The sequence below is a fragment of the Scaptodrosophila lebanonensis genome, unplaced genomic scaffold, assembly GCF_003285725.1.
Source record: "Scaptodrosophila lebanonensis strain 11010-0011.00,11010-0021.00 unplaced genomic scaffold, SlebRS2 tig00000001-arrow-pilon, whole genome shotgun sequence".
Classification (NCBI taxonomy): Eukaryota; Metazoa; Arthropoda; class Insecta; order Diptera; family Drosophilidae; genus Scaptodrosophila; species Scaptodrosophila lebanonensis.
Genome location: NW_022060529.1, coordinates 26,902,051 through 26,921,347, shown reverse-complemented (window position 1 = coordinate 26,921,347; position 19,297 = coordinate 26,902,051). Strand labels below are relative to the sequence as shown.

Below are 19,297 nucleotides of genomic sequence, written 5' to 3'. Positions count from 1 at the left end.
CGGAGTACCCGCACATTCATTTTTCTGTGGACTGAAACGAACTTCGCATACGTTTTTATGAAATTATATTTAACCCCTAGCGACTCAGAAATATTAAAGCATGTTGTTTATCTAATGCTGCTTACTCAAGGACCTTGAAGATTTGCAAAAATAAATTTTAAGAAGTAAGAAATTTCAGAGACAAGCGGGCTTAAGTCTTAAATACCCTGCAACCACTCCCACAAAATAAAAGAAAAAAGTTTAGGAATTAATTTTAAAAAAATAATTGATTCTATAAATAAATTAAATCAAATAAAAAATATTCAGTACATACATAAGTGGAGTCATATTTTTATGTATAGTTTCAACAGCATAATTTAATTAATGGTCATAATGACAGTATTACAGTAACAAATTTAAGTTAGAAATTCCAGGAATTAATAAAAAAAACCTCTAACTCGTAGTTTCTCGAATATAGGAGAATCTGGACATCAAGTGTGGTTTAGTTAGCTAATAGTTTCTGAGATCCTTGCGTTCATACGGACGGACATGGCTAAAGTCGTGCGAGCGTGACTAAACTTGCCGTCTCCACAAATTGTCAAATATACATACATACATATGTAATAAAATGGTAATGCAATTTTTAAAAATTAATATTTAAATAATAAAACATATTATACATAATAACTATTTAAAGACGCATATATGTATACATTTTTGATTAGGTAACATAAGCAAAATTTCGATGTCTTTTTCTACCTCGAATATTCATAACAGCGTGATAAGAGTCCATATAGAGATATCCGTCCATCTGTAGGAACGCAAGGATCACGGAAATGATAAAACCAGGGATCTCCATACCTGGTATTCATATTCCCTTAAGTCATATTTGTGTTATTTCATGATACACCTACTACCCCACTGTTACTTAATTTTCATAGCTTCCGTAATTTGAAAGAGCTTAGATGTCCTCCTGTTAAGTTACGTTGAGACTGGTTTTAATGGCTATAAATACATTCTGACGAGCTCAGACAAGCGTTATTGTATATAGTTGCTAAATAAAATGTACACAAAATTTTTGCGCCACTTGAATAGGACATAATTTGTTTTGCACGTGGACTCATATTTTTTGTTCATCAAACTTTTGTGTTAACTTAATTTTTAAAGCCTGTACCCAAAGGGTGAAAGGCTATACTAGTTTTGTGCGCATGTATGTAACACACAAAAGGATGCGTGGCAGACCCCACAAAGTATATATATTATTGATCAGCATGACGAGAAGAGTCGATCTAGCCCTGTCTGTCTGTCCATATGAACACCTGGATCTCAGAGACTTTAAGAGCTAGAGACACCAAATTTTGCACAAAGATGCCTTATGTGTGTACGCTGTGCAAGTTTGTTTTATTTTTTTGATTTTCCCCCCCACTTCGCTTTTCACGATTTTCCATTCGTATAATCGCCTATATCTCGGAGACTATAAGACCTACGGACACCATATCTTAGTCCCACATGCCTTATGTGAATACGCAATGGTAGACATACCATGTGTGTGTGTAAAAAATTAATAATAATGAGTATCTAGTGCTGAAAAACATATGCACACATGACTCCTCTGATTACACGCTATAAATATTTTAATCCGAACTTTTTCAGGGTGAGCCACCCCAAATTTGACATGCTGGAGCCAACAGTTTTCGAACGCTTCTCTCCAAATAGTACTCTTTCAATGTGATTAAGATTGGGCAAGGTGTTTAAACACACTGGCCGTTGCCATAGCAACCTTGCAAAGTCAAAACAAACGGATGTTTCTCCATTGTCAAGAATCTGTGACAAGAAAAAAAATTAATGTGAGCACAATGCAACGCCAAAAATGTTCTGCGAGTCAAAACAAAACGCAAAGAAAGAAAAATCGCAAAACACACACAACGCGCTCTTTTCGAAAAACAGACCAGGAGGTCCACACTCTGCTGCAAACACAGGGAAGAGCAGAAATCTTCGGAACAGCAGAGGAGCTTGAAAAACGTAACCTGTTTTTTTTCCATGCCACTGAGCATGCAGCAGCTCCTCTTGAGCATTCGTTGGAGGCGTCACTCGCACCCGGTTCTGAAAGTGAAGATGATTCAACGGCAGTTATCACAAAAAATGGAACACCTCTTGCGGCCACTTTTATACAAATCGAGCTGGGTGAACCACTGGTATGGCCAAAATTGTTCTGCCAGCGGCACTATTATGATGACAGCATGCTTTATAGCCCCAGTGACACGCCCAATTTTCAGCTGCCACTGCTAGACATGCAGCTAAAGCGACAGCAAATTCGTATCCTAAACCGCTTTCAGGAGGAAGCCAAAAGAGATGCCAGCAAGCTTAGTGCTAGCCTGATGGCACTGCTCACGGAGCTGCCCACCTTTGTATTGGATGATGCGATCTATCGCAGCGAATGTGACCGGGAGTTTCTAAGCGTTTTCATTGATCCTTCGCCGGCAGGACAAGTTACAAGTCTTCCCACGCGCCGCTGTCTAAAGTTGTTCTTTAAGCAGTTACGTTTTACAACACATCCGCAGATGCTTGACGAACACCGTTTGGCTCAACAACTGGAGGATCTTTATGACTTATACACGCAGCACCTGAAAAACCACGTTTGTGAGAAGGTTCAACAGGAACTGCAAATAGCTCGTAACGTGGTGGCCCAGCTGCTTAGACCTGATCCAGGGGACGATCAGATTGAGGCCCACATTACACGGCAACTTCGACTCACTCAGCAGCTTCGCAAACGGTACTACGCGGAGTCTACTCTTAGGCGCTCAATGCTTCAACAATTATTGACCGATTGGGCCAGGCTGAAGGAATTGCGCAAGAAACAACAGTTCCAGTGCACGCGCTTCCAACTGTCTTTGAGTGTGCTGCAACCATTAGATCTTGACGAGGCTTGCGCTGCTTGGAAGCAGCAGTTTGAGGCAGACCTGGCCGAGGTGTATCGCGAACATCTGCAAGAGTACTATTGCAAGCGGCGCCTGTGGAGTGAGGAGGAAAAGACATCCTTGAAGCCACCTCGAAAGCCACAATTCAACAAAATCATGATAAAACTGCGGGCGGAATACGAGCGCGCCTTTAAGGATCCGGAGGAGCCTCAAGTGAATGTCGTTCAGGTGCATAGTGATGACTCTGCAATTTACGCTGCGAACACGCCTGGCTCCGAAGCGCTGCACAAGGGACGCAGCTTCTTTATGAAACTCTATTTTGACAATCAGTTTGTGGCACAGACACGCAGTTATCGGCTAGAGCCGGATCTCCATTTGTACATGAATGAAGGTATTGGTGTGCTGCTGGAGCGGGCTCTGCCGGCGCAGCTACATGTCTGGGTAAGTACAGGCAGTCTAAACATCAACCTTGCTGGCTTGTCCTTCGTTTTTACTTGTTTGATAGCACGCACACTGAACTTTTGATTGTCTACACCTATTAAGATGGGTTTGAACATCGATTTTAGATTCTAGTAAGGATCCTGCAGGATCTTAGTAGTCGAGGATAACATTTTTAAGTTCTCTACTTACTTCCGCGTCTTTGAATTTACTAAGTATTTGTGATAACAACCACTTGCAGGTTTAAAAAAGCAGTTTCCACGCCTTTGTGTCTAGGGACCATAATACCTTTTAATTATATAATATAAAATATCACATTCATCTATGACTTTTTTGAAAGTTTCTACCAAACCAGCGTTTTTGTAAACAAACATTTTATAAAAATATCGAAATATCTCGACTTTTTTCTTGAAGCCAATACATTTATATAGCGATGTACATATGCAAGGGCGTAGGCAGGGGGGACCGTTGCATCCCCATACATCCCCCCTTTGGTAAAAGCGGCCTACGCCCTTGTACATATGTATATAATATACCCAAGAAGAATACTTTGATTAAAGTATTTTCAAAGCACTTTTCCTTGCTTTCCTTGGCTTTCCTTGCGATACCGTTACATTATAGTACGTTAAAAGTCCCAACTAGTCAATACTATTTTCCCCGTAATGGCTTATTTATTAAGATCTGACATATAAATTCTCATTCGATTTGACATCTAGCCAATATCAATCAGGGCCTTCGCCACAACCTGTTTCAATAATCAATATCTACATTAAAATCATAACGCGCCCCGTTTATTTTCGAATACATTACTCTGGTAGGTGTTGTACAAGTATATGCATATATGTATTGCGGGATAACGAGCTTTCTACCTTAATTAATTTTCAGCTTTACGAAAAGTCCTCGCTCTCCACGCACAGCCAACGAATTGCGGAGATAATTGCACCACTGGACTTTGGTAATAGCAGCGAAAGCGCCAACCGGACAGATCACGTAAAATTCACTTTTCAGTCGTCACCGACGTCAATATTTGCGGGTGATTTATTCCTACGCTTTGATTGCCGCCTATGCGAGGATCGCACACTAGAACTGGACTACATTCAGAGGCTGCCGGAGGTTTTGCGCCGCAAACTACTTTCTATAAAGCTGCCGACCCCTTCCTTTCAAGCTGAAAGTAATATTACGTACCGGCCCCCATGTGGTAAACAAAAAAGACCAAACAATGAGAGGTCCCAGCATATGTTTGCCGAACAGGAACTGCAATTTTGTAGCATCGACAGCCTGCTTAACAACAAACGATTCCAGTTGCTCCACTCGCGCCATACGCAACGCAACCTTCACACCAAACAACTCCGCCTGGTGCCATCCCTAGAGCACGAAATTGCGGAGGATTTGTTCTTGATACCCAGTGTTAGTCGCGTACTGGAGCCAGGCTTCTGCTGGAACCCAATTGACCTGCATAAGCATCGTGGGCGGAAGTACATACAGCTGCTATACGAGAGCATACGCAGTCAGAGCGTCCAACGTGCCAAGATACTGCAGACGCCGCAACCGTTGCTGCTGCTCAACGGCGAGCAACCTCCTGGCTGGGCGTCGTTGTGGCGTGCCTTCGGGGGGTGGTTTATGAAGCAACAAGTGTCACGTGAACGTTCCCTTGACTGGCGCCCCCAAGTGGATCAAGTGCAGCATTTTCAGGTGGTGCTTCATGTGGTCCGAGCAACCGGCGTGCCCGTTCGCAGTCGTCACATACTTAACGTGGAGAGCAGGCGGCGCAGCAGCAGCGACCCCGGTGGCGGTGGCGATATGAGCGCCAGTCTCTTTGTAACCCAAAGTAAGTGCACTGGGTGTCAATAATATACTAATAATTGAATACCCCGAACCCGGTTCCTGTCCCCGCCATAGTCCTTAAACTAAAAGAGTCTCCGTTTCCCCAATCGTTTCTATTTGATCAAACAAACCAATTTGAATGAATGAATATAGAAACAAAATTCGTAGTAAGCAAATAAGTTTGTATACCCGGTGTAAGGAGTGTTAAAGGTTTCAACTACTCCACACATATCATTTTTGTGTGGGAGTGTGTCCAGATTATTTAAGAGTTGCTGGTTCCAAAAATTTGCGTCGATCGTAACATTTTTAATAAACGTGCTCCGCCTATGCATAATTCAAGATCACATACCAAGCCAGTTGCCTCTGCTATATGTACATATGTACATGCATTAATATCTACGAGTATGTACATATGTACATACATAGTTAAAAAGTTATCTGTGTTCTTCAGGGTGGATAAAACATTCGGATATACTAATATACGGAAATCGGACACAATCTTTGGGGAAAGCGACTATTTATTTCGCTTAGTCAGTCATAACCACTTGATTTATTACAGTTATGTACTTAGCCATGGCTTTGTTAAATGAAAATTAAAATTGACTGAAGTCCAAAAATCCTTAGGTTTTCCGAAATGGAAACACGGTTTTTACATACAGTGTTCGACCCACTGCCAAATATATGTGCAGCTTCCGAAAATCGGAAGATAATACTAATTATCCCTGCCAATCTACATATGTATATTATTTTGAAATATTTTCTTTATTCATTGATTGAAATTCATTGATCTCCGAATGATGAAATTATACGAATGTATGAAACACCAAGTAGGAGGCAGATCCCATAAAGCATGCATTCTTGATCAAGAGGACAAGCGCTATGCAGGTCACGTTTTTTTTCAGATGCACCCCCAACTCCCCCGATTTTCCAAATCTCCCGTAATTCTTGGAATTTTGAACACAAACAAAATTGGCAATTTCTTGCCGTTAGTTGTGTGTCCTCATGCTGGGTTTTATCATGATAGGTCAAATGTAAAGGAAGTTATAGCCATAAGCGTAATTTCTGCCTCTTCCCTCCTCTTAGCTGTTCATGAGCACGCACATAGATACAATACTTTTGTAAATGGTTATATATTTATTCCTTATTTTATTCGTTTTTTTATTTTTATAAACAATTTTTTAAAATATGCTTGACCATGTCATTCCTTCCTTGTTTTATTTTCGCATTGCAGCGCTAATGTACTCCAATGTGCGTCCATTCATCACATTGAGCTATGGTCAGCGCCTGTGTCGAAGCAGCAGCGCCGAGGGCTCGAACCCCACCTGGAATGAGCAGCTTCAATTGCAATTAAGTGGACAAATATGCGAGTTACGTGATGACCTCAAGATTACGCTCTTCGACGAAATGATCGAGCAACAGCAGCCATATGGTGATGAGGCAGATATCTATCAGCGGGTGCAGTGCAACTGGCTAGGTGAATACCGGATACCAATGAGTAGTCTGCTTGCTATCAAAAAGGTTAGTGAAGCAAAAAGTATTCAAGAAGTCATGGCAATACCTTAGCACCTATCTACATATGTATGTAACTTCTTTTTTTTAGTTTGAGGGCTGCATAGAACTATGCATGCCCAAGGTGCTCGTAGGCTACAAGCGTCCGCTGATTGACTCCATCACCAATATGGCAGCCGAACATTATCCCGAGTTGAAGGAGTCTGTTCATTTGTGGTTCTACTTGAGCATCGAGCCCTGTAATTACGAGCTGCCGCCCGTGCAGACCTCAGCCCTGGCATGTGCCGAGTTGCCCGAGTTACAAAGCTATTTGCTTGAGCGACAGCGTTGGCTGGAACTCCAGCAGATGAAGCCAGAACGCTATGTAGACCCGCTGGTGTGCACGGCTCATGGCAAGCGGGTGTGCCTCACCAGACTATTGGAGCCGGTGCCCTTACCCATTACCACTAGCACTAATGTACTGGATAGCGTCTGTCGCTTTGTGTCGCTGATTTCTCAACTACGTAGCTACGATGCATGCCAGAGCTTCCAAGGTGTATGGCTAGACAATCAAGTGTTGTTGGATAGTACCTGGGGCTCTCCCAAGGATCTTGGCGTACTACTGTATAACTTCATGCTCACATTAGACCTTCCATGCTGGCTAGTCCTGGGTCTTGCTTGTCCCGTTGGGGAATGCGCGTTTGTGCTTCACAGGCAGTTGGACAGTGGTGAGCTGTTGCTTCTGGCGCCCGGAACGGGTAAGCGCTATAGTGTCAAAGATGTTTACTGCCCGCTGACTCGTGTATATTGTGTAGTTGGTCAGCAAAATGTAAGTAGATATCCCGATTAGACATAAATTCTTATTTTTACTTGATTTTATTATTAATTTGTTGCTGAAACACGCGAACTTTTATAATTGGATTTTATATTATATTATATATTATCCCCTGCACACAAAGGTCTAGACCGCATAATAATGCTTTAAAGTTTAACCGTAACAAGAATGGAATGCTAGAGTCGAACAGGGCCGCACCCACTCCCATATAAACAAATTCATTTTTATACCCTGTACCTGTAGCATCTCCGACCCCATAAAGTATATATATTCTTGATCAGCATGAAATTTAGAAATCCGTCTGGATGAACGCAAGGATCTATAAAAGCTAGAATAACCAAAGGGGGTAAAAAAATAAGTCAAATCAGCAACCCCTGCCGGCAGAGCTTGGGCAGCGATTATGTTTATGGCTATAACTTTCTTCATAACTAACCTATCATGATGAAACTTGGCACACAGACACATAATCACTATATAAATGTATTTTAAATACAAAATTCCTATAAATACGGGAGTTACGGGAATTATGGGAAGCACACAAATTGCGGGGGAGTGGGGGGTGCATCAGAAAAACAAACTTGTCCTTTCTCGGACTTAGGAGAATCTGGATACCGATTTTGGTTATTCTTGCTCTTGTACTTCCTGAGATCCTTGTGTTCATACAGACGGACGGACGGACAGACGGACATGGCTACAAGGTGCGTTCCAAAGTAAACAGGACTTTTTGAATCTAGCGCCCCCTGGTGGCGCTATCTATATGTCGACTGGTGCGTTAGAATTTGCTATCTTTATCGATTGTTCAGTGAGAATTTCATGACATTTCATCGATTGGAAGTGAAGTTATTGCGTTTTAAGTGTCAGTATGTTTGTGTTATCGGTGCGAAAATGAGCTTCGAACAAAGAGCCAACATTAAATTTTGTTTTAAAATTGGTAAAACTTTTACCGAAACGTTTCAATTGATGGAACAAGTTTATGGCGATGATTGCCTATCCCGTAGCAGAGTTCGCGAGTGGTTTCAATGTTTTCAAAGTGGTCGAGGGCCAATCAAAATTCGTGATCACCGAAAATTCCAACGAAACTGTTCGTGAATTCATCAAAAATCATTGAAATTGATGGAAATGGAATTAAACATCTCCAAAACATCGATTTATCGCATTTTGACCAAACATTTGGGCTTACGAAAGGTGTGTGCACGGTTTGTTCCGCACAAATTGACTGACGACCAAAAATTGCTCAGACGATCGACGCTTGTGACCGATTATTTGACCAAAAATAATATTTTAACCATTAACCACTCGCCGTGTTCACCTGATATGGCACCGTGCGACTTCTACCTTTTCGGAAAAATGCATTTGCCCATGAAAGGAAAACGTTATGCAGACGTAGAGGCCATTCAAAAGGCTTGCACCAGCATACTGGTGGCCATACCGGCCAACGAGCTAAAACACTCGTTCGACCTGCTTTTGGATCGTGAACAAAGCTGTATTGAAGCAGAAGGAGACTATTTTGAATAAAAAAAATTGATTTTGCCGAAAAACCCATTTGTTCTGTTTTTTTTTTTAAAGTCCTGTTCACTGTGGAACACACCTTGTATATCGACTCGCCTTGTCATCCTGATCAAGAATATATATACTTTGTGGGGTCTGCCACGCCTCCTTCTGTGTGTTCCATGTACACTCGCACAAAACTAATATACCCTTTTACCCTTTGGGTACAGGCTATAACAAATATCCTTCTGCGTGTTATATAAATATAATTATACCCTGTATGTTTTATATTTAATTTAATTAATTAATGCAATTAATTAAATTTTGTTGTGGGGTGGTACAGGGTATTTAAGAGTTGAACCTGCTCGACTTTAGCATTTCTTTCATGTTTAATTTTAAAGAGTTGCACAAGTTTTAATAGAAGAAATCTTTATAGGTCGGGTATTACTTCAATTAACGTGAATATAACAATTAGGCGATGTGACATATATTAATTTTTATCTGGACTTTTTTTAGATATTTTACAATATTCAGGAGGAAACACGCATTAGCATGACAAATTTTGATTTTAACGATGCAGCTTGTTGGTTACCATTATTTGGCAAACGAAAAGCAACACCCCAAGGTGGAGTACAAAAATTGGATTATGTCTTTAAGAGAAGCTACGAACTGAGAGAGCTACAAAAGCAAATAGAGCGGAAAGTTATGAAGAAAATAAGTGCCTGGCGGGCCACACGTAAAACCATCTGGAATCGGTAAGGCGCGAATTATGATGGAATGAGGTAAATTATATAGTTTAACATGCACTTCAGGGTCTTTCAGCCCAGGTTGCTAAGCATATTGCGTGAAATGGAAAAATTGGCTACCCATACCAGCCCACACTATGATGAGCCTTCGTATAGTGAAGAATTGGAGCGCGAGTATCCAAACTATAGAGTAAGTCTGCAGCTCTGATATAAGGACCTTAACTTAACGTTAACCTCTTGCAGCTATACGGTTTCACACTCAACTTCGCCTACACAAATCTCGCAGCAATATCGGAACGAATACGTTCAACTTGCATTCATTACAACAACAATGCGAACATTGAGTTTTGTGTGGCCGTCCATATTAATGCATACGCCAACGATATACTTTCTGTGTGGGTGTTTCTATTATCAGTAGTGCCTCTGATAGTATAAGTGACTCATCTGAATGCTCCCTAACAGTATGTAATCCCCCATTACTTGCAGAATAGCACAGATAAGACGTGTTCAATATTTTAACTGTGCCTCTAATCAATAAAACAGCGTGTGTACGCATAAAACTTAGGGGAACGGTCGCATTTTATCTCTTCAGTAAGGGAAAAGCGATCAGTTTATACTTGTCGAACTTTTAAGATAAGCAACGACAATGGCCCACGATCACACCTGTGCCGGCAGGTGGCTTAGTTCAACGTGCACTCTCAGACGCACCAGGCCAGACCGTTCACTTGCACCTTACAAACGCCATGGACGACAACAAACGCAAACCAACTGCTTATGAGAAATTTATACGCTCCCTTCAAAGACTATATTTTGTCTATGAGCTCAATACACAAATTTCCATTTGCGAGCCCTGGGAGAAGGTGTTCTGCAGTAAGTAGCACCGGCTATGAAAGTTTTAGTATAAAAAAAAGTGGAATTATGTTGCCAATAACTAACAACCAACGTAAAAGTCAGAGCAGCGTTGTAGTAATTGTTGTTTATTTTTTAATGGTATCTTATCTATTGCGGTCAGGCCACCGCCCAGGTTCAGCATTGCCTGTTATTAACGCGACATACTATTTATAAATCCTATGGAAGTGGCAAAATTCAAATTCGTGCTTTTCCTCATTATAGATCTTCTTCTGTGCAGTTGTTTGTGTCTCATTCTTTACGCGTCGTTTGCCTACGTGCCGAGCTACTGTTTACTACTTTTTCAATTCCTGGTGCCAGGAACGGCCAGTAATACGTCCAGTTATACGAGCGCAGATAAGTTTTTTAGCGCTGAATCATTTTATAAATAAAAACACCAAATAAAAAATTTGAAAAATACAATTCACTCTCTATTCTTTGGATTTTGTACATACATACATATATTGCTTTTTTTCAACAATCATGAAATCATGAACTGGGATTCCTACCTATCCAAAATTTCGGACTGGCTTACTCCAATTAATGTCTACACAGGGCAGTTTAATGGAAATATGAAGTTGGCCCTTATCTATGCTGTGTTCCCTATTCTGGTAGAATTTTTTATTAGTTGCTTAAATTTAAATAATAATATTTCAGTGTTTCAGCGACATTTCTATCTAGCTCCAGCCAAGTCAAATAAATATTAAAAATAGAAATTAAAGAAATATGGAAATAAATTGGAATATTTCGAATGCCTGAGGCCAAACGGTGTTGCTTTATTTAATGAATATCCAAAAGGAAGGGTCATTCTCTTTTGCTACTTATGATGAAAAGGTGAAATCTTTTTCAAAATGGTATTCAATGTCCACTTCCTACTTGGCATAAAAAATATAACATTGACCTCTACAACACAAACGATATTAGTCCACTTTCCATTTAATTGGTTTCCAGAGATAATTACTATTCCTACTGTCCAGCATTTGTGATCCTTGATTTCCAGAGATTTTGTAAGTTTGCGGTAAACTAAACTTTGCCTAGTGGAATACTCTCCTTGTAAAATTTATTAACCAGATATAAAACAGCTGCTTTCAATGTTAACCGTACAGTACTTGATAAAAAAATTTTAAATTCCGCGCCTCCTATGAAGACAAAACACAAATAATATTCGTATGTACCATGTACTATTTATTGATATACCCTGCCCAGAGTAAAATAATGAATAAGCTAAGAACTTTTGCAAAAAAGTGTAAAAAAAGCTACATTTCTATTTGCAAAAAATGTATTTTCAAGGATTTTTAATCATATTGGTGAACATTTAATATAATATTAGCTCATTTTATTCTGTGTGTCGTATGTGCATTCAAAAAAGGTAGTGCAAATGTTGCTCAGGTGCCAGAAACAAATCGAATTGAGTGTTTCTCTGTAGGTGAGCCAAACAGCTCAGCATTTTTTCTTGTATTCTTTTGATATGAATACATTCGCACCTTTACAAATTACGCGCACTTTTTAGAAAAAGATGGTTTGAAATAGTGGTGTCCTTGGCAAATATTGATAAAAAAAATAATGATAAAGCTGCCTCGTTACCACTTTTTTTACATACGTTTTGGCAAAATTACAAAAAGCGGTAAAAAAGCTCAATGCATTTTTTAAAAGCCAAATTCCCGCTTCCGCAATTTCGATTTCTTTTTAGCAATATGATTTTAAAATCAAACCAGATTCGACGAACAAAACTGTAGTGTTGCCAACTGTTGTATATAGGACATATGTTCGAGGCCAGGTATCGACTATCGAATGCCATATTAATGGCGGCATTTGTTGTTCGATAATTTTTGTCGTTCGTTGGTTAAATTTGTTTATAGTTTATAAATGAAGTAATATAAATAAATATAATGTCAAACGAGAAACGCACCGTGTACGTTGGTGGCTTAGCCGACGAGGTTACAGAAAAGCTCTTGACCAACGCGTTTATACCATTTGGCGATATAGCAGACATACAAATGCCGGTAGACTTCGAGTCCCAACGCCATCGCGGATTCGCCTTTGTCGAGTTTGAGATGGCTGAAGATGCTGCATCCGCCATAGACAACATGGTACGTACGTCGAAAGAGTGATAGGCATATCAAATAAATATATATTTTCTGTAGAACGATTCAGAGCTGTGTGGACGTACAATACGTGTCAATTTGGCCAAACCAGTACGCGTGAAGGAAGATAGCTTCAAACCTGTTTGGGCGGATGACGATTGGTTACAGAAACACGCCGGGGCGACCCTAGCACCAGATGGCGAACCCGAATCAGAAAACACGCCGGCGCCTCCAACGGGCCCTGCTGTTATTGAAAAAGCAGAAAAAAGAAATCCACAGGTTTTCTTTGACATTCGTATTGGTGGCAATGATGCTGGGCGTATTGTTATGCTGCTGCGTGCTGACGTAGTCCCAAAGACTGCGGAAAATTTTCGAGCCCTCTGTACACATGAACACGGCTATGGTTACAAGGGATGTACGTTCCACCGGGTGATACCAGAATTTGTAAGTACTTTTAAAAGATTGATTCATGTTATAGCATATATAATGCCTTTCGCAGATGTGCCAAGGTGGTGATTTCACCAACAACAATGGTACTGGTGGAAAATCTATTTACGGGAAAAAATTCAACGATGAAAACTTTAATTTGAAACACAACAGTTTCGGTACGCTTTCTATGGCAAACTCTGGACCCAATACAAATGGCTCACAGTTCTTTATATGCACGACCAAGTTAGTAAAAAGCGGACTAGTCTTAACGCAAATCACATTTGATTTTTTTCAGAACTGACTGGCTGGACAACAAGCACGTGGTTTTCGGCCATGTAATTAGCGGTGCCGATGTGGTGCGAAAAATGGAGCGTTGCGGCACAAAATCAGGCACTCCGGCTCAAAAGATTGTTATATACGCCTGTGGCGAGCTGAAGTAAAAAATAACCAATAAAAATACATTAATGTATATTTTAAGAAAATGAGCAGTTTTTATTTTACAACAAACAATACACATTGCTTAGAGATAAGCGGTGGCTCTTTCCGTTATATTTTAGTAAGTGGCGCCAGCCAGACGCACAAGTAGATTTATGTAAAATCAAAATACTCATAGTGCGTATCGTTGATCGATTTTACAGCAGAATTTACTCATAACTAAAGGTGGTTTTTGTTATAGTGCTCAACCACCGCTGGTATAGATGGTTGTCTATCGAAGCCGCCATTTCAGGATGTTTATATCTGCAATGAGAATGTATTCTTTAATGTGGTTCTTAATCTATAAGTACGTTAAACATTTTTTGTATCAGTCGGGGAAAGAAGACAAAAATTAAACATCATTGGCTTAATTCAGTTGGTACCCTGCGGGTGTATTCATCACTTAACTTTTCTAAGCTATAAAGTATATACAATTTTAATTACCTAATTTATACTCCTTGCCAATAGGTCACATATTGTATATTTCTATTCCAGGTAAAATAGATCTGTTGGATTGAGATAAAATAAATATCATTAACAACTATGGGAGAAAGATATCCAATATTTTATATGTTATAACTGGCTCAGACTAGAAAAGTTTGACCGCATGGTTTTTATTGGGTTCTACTCAGTAGAGGGATCCTGATTAGGAAATGTTCATCATGTTAATGGGTATCTTTGCGGACCAATTTTAAAAGTTAAGTACCTTTTTATTCGGAAAAGATGGCCATAAAATACACAAATCCAAGAGCTGCAAAAAACGCAGAAAATTCACATTAATTCAAAATTTAAGCTGAAGCTTTACGCTTTGTAAATATATTATCAGCTTCAAAAGTTGTAACATGTTTGCTTCTAATGAACTATACTAAGAAGGAACATCATTTACATTTTTATTAATATATGAATATGCAGATGATATGTTTTTAACTTACCCGTGCGTTGCGGTCTCTGGGTTTAAAAAAGCTAAATTCACTGTCCCATCATGGTTCATCTTTACTGTAAAAAGAATTTATTTTTAATCAAGATGTTTTGAATGTCTACATAAATTATGTAAATTGTTTTCAGAATCCTTTTGGTTTTTCTTTTGGTGATCAGCAAAGATGTTTTCAGTATAGAATTTTCATCATGATAATATTTAAACAATTAATTAAACATTTACTTACTTTTCTGTTGCATCAACCGGCTTCCAATCTGCCGAATATGTTCTGAAATAGAAAATAACACATATATAGATGTTATAAAGGGTGTATTATGCGGTTATTATTTAATTAGTACATAGATTCAGTAAGAATGTTCCGCATTTTCTTCTCAGTAGAACGAAAGTTAATATATAAAGGTATTCATCACAATACAAATTCGAATTTAACATACATAGATCTAGATATTGCCCCTCGAATTACGATAACTTTTCAACTTTTTTTTATTGTAAACTTTCCATCCTGTTACTAAATTTTCTAGATGTTGTAACAAACAAAACAAGATGACAGACTCCAGTATATTCTTGAGTGACAATTATAATCTTCAAATGGGGTGTGTATCTAGATTTGTATTAGTTATTTAAAATTTAGAAATTTCTACCCACCTTCATATCTTCATCATAAAAAGGAGAACCCAACATATCTGAAATAAATTAAATTTTAGTTAGTTGCGTAAATTCTGGAATGGTACAGGTTAAAATTACAATTTAAATCAGTTGCATAAATGCAGCCATAAAGTTTTAATCACGAAAATCGTACGGTAATTATTATCATCATATTTTAGATATTTCATTTTAACAATAATTTGAAAAAACTCAACTTACCATTATTTTTAGATATTACAAGTTCCGTTTTTAACTGCAAAAGTAAAATACATATATGTATTATTATATTGAATAAACTTCCTTCATTAGTCTTTCTAAGGTATTACTATCAGAATCCTTTTGGTTATAATTTTAAGTTGAAATCAACAATTCTTCTTCAGAATAAACTTATCATCATATTTAAATTACATCTCAAGTCAAAGAAAATATGTTCATATACATGTCTATTTAAAAATAGGCATGTGTATGTACATATGGATACTTACGGCCACCATTGCATTTTTTTCGAGACCGGTACCACGTGTTCAACATCTGTAACAGAAGAGGAAATTAAAACATGCATTTGTAATTCAAGCAAGAAGTGGTAAAACATTTTTCAGTTGGCCGTTCTTATTCTTTCTACAAGATAAGAAAACAAATAATATTTTGCAATAATATTTGCATTCGACTCTTCAGCAAATGAACAATCATCAGAAAAAAAATGTTTCACTTACCAAACGAAAACGCTGCTTGCCTACCTTTTGTGAGTCGAATCCGAAAATGTTGGTTGCATCCGCAATTCCTATTTAAATCTTTTAAACTAAAGGCATGTAGCATATTTGCCTGTATACAGCTACATAATTATTTTTAAGCACAACTTTTTAATTCCCTCAAATTAAAGGAAAAACGTTCTAACCACATCTGAAGCAGCGAAGGAAATGGAAGAACAAACTTAAGAGATGTAGGGAATCTCTATGTCTTCGATATATCGAACTTGTACGATAAATTCAATCTTCAATGTCGACACATGCCATTGATGTTTTCGATTCGATGAATTGAAAATCGAGATTTATTTGGTATCAGACTTGGAAACGGAATTCGCATGTCAAAATCCAGACTAATAATATTTGTATCTATGTATGTTTAGTTATTTGTTTTTCAAATAATATTTTGATTACATTTTATTAAAATTAAATACTTTAAATACTTCGCTGCACGAAGTATGTATGTATATGTATGTGTGTAAAGCACACTAAAATATTCCGTACAAATGACAATGGGAATTGAAGAAAGTATATACATATATACATACATATGTACATGTTACCCCTGATTTAGTTCCTACTCGTATAATAAACGATGAGGGGTTACCTTTAAAACATCAGAGAACAATGCAAAACAGTTTTGGAGAAATTTACGTCAATTCAACTAAAGGGAATAAAATAAAAAACGTTGAGAAAAATTAAATTAAAATTGATTGAAAGTAGTACCACCCCTCTATGTTTCCAGACAACTATAATCTGAAACAAGAAAGACATGCCAGAGTGGAACATAGTATAAAAACTGAACCGTTTAATATATTTAAAAAAAAAAAAAAACAAATTATTGCTTAAACTTTATAATATTATCAATATACTTCAAGTTAAATAAAGAACATAAAACTTAAAAAATATAATTAAAAAATTGCACAAAATATTGTCAAACGAAATAATTAACGAGGACAAATTCAGTGTTTATATGTTAAAACTAAAAAAGAGAAAAATAATTTTAAACGATAAATATATTTGAAATGGAACATTCGTCGTTGTTCAACACCTTCGTTATTCAACTTGCCGTTGAATTCACCAAATTATGTATAACCGAATGTCGTTAGGTTCAATGTCGCCGAATAGTTATTGTCACGAAATAAATATTTCCCACACCTATAAACTTACCGGCTGAGGTAGGGACGTAAAAAACTATCAATATACATAGCTTCAAATTTTTTAAACATGATTATCTATCTATTTGTGTTTCTATGAAATTTGTCATTTTGGTGTACCAGCTTATATGAACTCTACATGATATCACTCTAGTTAGTTTTGTTTATTTGGTATTTAATTGTTAAAATAATTAGAAATGATTATAATCTTAATGGGAAGTTCATCTAAATCAAAGTGCTTAATACCATACTATCCCCAACAAAACAAGAATATAAACAGCTAATAGAGTATTTATATTTATTGCATTATAAGTACATACATATGTACATATATGCACGTCAGCGAGAAATCCCCCAAAAACTGTTTTTTTTTTAGAAATCCTACACGATTTGGAGTCACTGTATAGATTTCACCTTCTGAATTGATGTATTACTGAACGAGTATTTAAATCCGCTTAGCGTTAGTTTCTTGGAGTATTTTACAAAAGCTAAATGTTGTATATGAAAAATTGTTCCAATACGAATCTATGTTTATATAGCTATATGTATATCTCAATATATGCCTTAAATAACTAAGTAACTATTCTTTAAATTCAGTTGTTTTTTTTTCGGTCGCAACTTTTCCCCAGAACAATAGTTGTCATAATTATTTTTGTATAAAACGTTTGTATTTTATCTTAGCACTTTATGAATTTCGTATTCGCATCGGCGGTGCGAGGAAATAATGCACAAAATAAATCTTTCACGACCATGATAAATTGTGGAAAGAGTTTTTGCTATAAACTCAAGTTGTCAACAAGAATCAGACATGAATTTGGAAAATTATTCAAAGAAATTATTTTATGGTGTAACGACGGTAACTTAAGCTAATGTAATAATTTCAAATGGAAAACACCAATGCCCCAACTAAAGGGAATGCTGAAGCAACCGCGCCAGTGAATCTGTTTGGTTTTTTGATGTCAATAAAATCTGATGACGTCGATAGTGGGGCCCTCTGCGTTTGTTTTGGTGAAAGTATTTAAGTCCCAGCGAAATGTGTTTTACGAACGGTTGTATTTGCCCCAAATATGTAGCATAAATACAGATGCAATAAAAAGCAAGGACATCACCAACACTGGGACTGGACCGCTGCAAAATAAGACACAGAAATAAGATCAAATCTATCGCTGTTACCAATGTCTTACACTTTGATGCCAGGCGAGTCATCTGTATAAAAACGCCACATGCCACCTGTGCCTGCGCCACCGGGAGCACGGCTTCTGGCTGCTGTATTACTACTGGTAGTTTTACGCTGTTTTAAGGTGCTGCCCGCACCAGCGCTACGTGGCGCCGACAGTTTGCTGGGTGAACGTGATCCGCTGCCAACGGAAGTGGAACTTGCTGGAGCCGGCTGAAAGATAATAATTTAGGAAGTTGATAAATGCTACGCTCGTCGCTATTTACTTACCATTTTTATTTATTTTTGTAGGTTGTAATAAATGAAGAAATTAATGTCCGTCCTGCGCGTTGCTGACCTGGAAAATGAGAGTAAAGACAGCTCTTGAATTTGACAGCTCTGGCCACGTCTGTCATTACACGTCACTAAAACGAGGAGCTGGCAACGCCAAAAAGTGACAGCAATCGAAACAGCTCTAATAGTGATGGGCACTTACCCTGTGCTAGTCCATTACGAAACGAGTATTATTTATTGTATTTATGCAAATATTTCTACAGTTCATTAATTCTTTCAACCATATCAAACAGAGACTAACATGTATACCATTGAGAGCGATTGGGGATCGCTTGTGGTGCTCTTAGTAAGAGCTAGTGAACGCGTTATTTGCAGTAATTTGTACTCTCATGTTATATGTATTTTCTTCAACTATTTTGCGGCTAGCTTTGAATGCGGCTGCCTAAATCCAGCGCTAAATCCCTAAATTCGACTGGGGCAGCTTGGCTACCCCATTGTAGATATTTTTATGTTTATTCCTGCCTGGAATCGCCTATAATGACGAATTAAAATGTTGGCTTAGTAGGTTAAATAAAAATAATAGTAGGAATAAAAAATCACATTACAACAATCTATATACTTACATGTGTACGTATGTACATATACATATGTATGTATATAATACAAGTTGATCAAACGGATAGCTCCCTCCGTAGCTGTATACTCTCTGAAAAAATACTAAATAAATTGCATACTTTGTTTTTTGGAATTGTCTTAAAGGCTTGAAAAATTGCA

General features: G+C 37.9%; 4 protein-coding genes, 1 long non-coding RNA gene and 2 other non-coding genes across 9 annotated transcripts; 3 read left to right on the top strand and 4 right to left on the bottom strand.

Moving 5' to 3' along the window:
• Positions 1 to 1,835: 1,835 nt before the first annotated feature.
• LOC115634189 (coiled-coil and C2 domain-containing protein 2A) lies at positions 1,836 to 10,151 on the top strand. The gene is made up of 7 exons (XM_030531779.1): positions 1,836 to 3,338; positions 4,221 to 5,163; positions 6,391 to 6,677; positions 6,760 to 7,476; positions 9,487 to 9,725; positions 9,783 to 9,906; positions 9,960 to 10,151. The coding sequence occupies exons 1-7, from the start codon at positions 1,836 to 1,838 to the stop codon at positions 10,149 to 10,151; spliced, it is 4,005 nt and encodes a 1,334-aa protein (XP_030387639.1).
• Positions 10,152 to 10,459: 308 nt separating this feature from the next.
• Positions 10,460 to 11,027, top strand: LOC115634179 (serine palmitoyltransferase small subunit B). The gene is made up of 2 exons (XM_030531768.1): positions 10,460 to 10,586; positions 10,830 to 11,027. The coding sequence occupies exons 1-2, from the start codon at positions 10,460 to 10,462 to the stop codon at positions 10,994 to 10,996; spliced, it is 294 nt and encodes a 97-aa protein (XP_030387628.1). The 3' UTR covers positions 10,997 to 11,027.
• Positions 11,028 to 12,441: 1,414 nt separating this feature from the next.
• Positions 12,442 to 13,599, top strand: LOC115619988 (peptidyl-prolyl cis-trans isomerase E). The gene is made up of 4 exons (XM_030513056.1): positions 12,442 to 12,694; positions 12,749 to 13,132; positions 13,188 to 13,360; positions 13,413 to 13,599. The coding sequence occupies exons 1-4, from the start codon at positions 12,494 to 12,496 to the stop codon at positions 13,555 to 13,557; spliced, it is 903 nt and encodes a 300-aa protein (XP_030368916.1). The 5' UTR covers positions 12,442 to 12,493; the 3' UTR covers positions 13,558 to 13,599.
• Positions 13,585 to 16,097, bottom strand: LOC115619992. Of its 2 annotated transcripts, none has more exons than XR_003995179.1 (9): positions 15,887 to 16,097; positions 15,659 to 15,704; positions 15,393 to 15,426; positions 15,174 to 15,211; positions 14,755 to 14,796; positions 14,524 to 14,587; positions 14,298 to 14,342; positions 14,036 to 14,097; positions 13,585 to 13,855 (listed from the first exon to the last, which is right to left on the bottom strand). It is a non-coding gene; the product is annotated as an uncharacterized LOC115619992 (long non-coding RNA). The 2 variants fall into 2 exon arrangements; XR_003995178.1 differs by having other exon boundaries at positions 15,911 to 16,097.
• Positions 14,646 to 14,724, bottom strand: LOC115620097. Its single transcript, XR_003995194.1, has one exon. It is a non-coding gene; the product is annotated as a small nucleolar RNA Me28S-Cm3227 (small nucleolar RNA).
• LOC115620096 lies at positions 15,496 to 15,576 on the bottom strand. The gene has a single exon (XR_003995193.1). It is a non-coding gene; the product is annotated as a small nucleolar RNA Me28S-Cm3227 (small nucleolar RNA).
• Positions 16,098 to 17,719: 1,622 nt separating the features above from the next.
• Positions 17,720 to 18,743, bottom strand: LOC115632271 (protein transport protein Sec61 subunit beta). Of its 2 annotated transcripts, XM_030529365.1 has the most exons (4): positions 18,726 to 18,743; positions 18,521 to 18,587; positions 18,258 to 18,463; positions 17,720 to 18,201 (listed from the first exon to the last, which is right to left on the bottom strand). In XM_030529365.1, the coding sequence occupies exons 2-4, from the start codon at positions 18,521 to 18,523 to the stop codon at positions 18,114 to 18,116; spliced, it is 297 nt and encodes a 98-aa protein (XP_030385225.1). In that variant the 5' UTR covers positions 18,524 to 18,587; positions 18,726 to 18,743; the 3' UTR covers positions 17,720 to 18,113. The 2 variants fall into 2 exon arrangements, with proteins under 2 accessions (XP_030385225.1, XP_030385216.1); XM_030529356.1 differs by lacking the exon at positions 18,726 to 18,743 and having other exon boundaries at positions 18,521 to 18,605.
• Between the last annotated feature and the right edge of the window lie 554 nt (positions 18,744 to 19,297).

Excerpts from the sequence above, each read along its gene's own strand:
- LOC115634189 (XM_030531779.1), top strand. The coding sequence starts at position 1,836 with ATGCAACGCCAAAAATGTTCTGCGAGTCAAAACAAAACGCAAAGAAAG. Across the intron at positions 3,339-4,220 it reads CGGCGCAGCTACATGTCTGG|CTTTACGAAAAGTCCTCGCT; the intron begins GTAAGTACAGGC and ends ATTAATTTTCAG. Across the intron at positions 9,726-9,782 it reads CGTAAAACCATCTGGAATCG|GGTCTTTCAGCCCAGGTTGC; the intron begins GTAAGGCGCGAA and ends CATGCACTTCAG.
- LOC115634179 (XM_030531768.1), top strand. The coding sequence starts at position 10,460 with ATGGACGACAACAAACGCAAACCAACTGCTTATGAGAAATTTATACGC. Across the intron at positions 10,587-10,829 it reads CTGGGAGAAGGTGTTCTGCA|ATCTTCTTCTGTGCAGTTGT; the intron begins GTAAGTAGCACC and ends TCCTCATTATAG.
- LOC115619988 (XM_030513056.1), top strand. The coding sequence starts at position 12,494 with ATGTCAAACGAGAAACGCACCGTGTACGTTGGTGGCTTAGCCGACGAG. Across the intron at positions 13,133-13,187 it reads ACCGGGTGATACCAGAATTT|ATGTGCCAAGGTGGTGATTT; the intron begins GTAAGTACTTTT and ends TGCCTTTCGCAG. Across the intron at positions 13,361-13,412 it reads TTCTTTATATGCACGACCAA|AACTGACTGGCTGGACAACA; the intron begins GTTAGTAAAAAG and ends GATTTTTTTCAG.
- LOC115632271 (XM_030529365.1), bottom strand. Across the intron at positions 18,202-18,257 it reads GACTCGCCTGGCATCAAAGT|CGGTCCAGTCCCAGTGTTGG; the intron begins GTAAGACATTGG and ends CTTATTTTGCAG.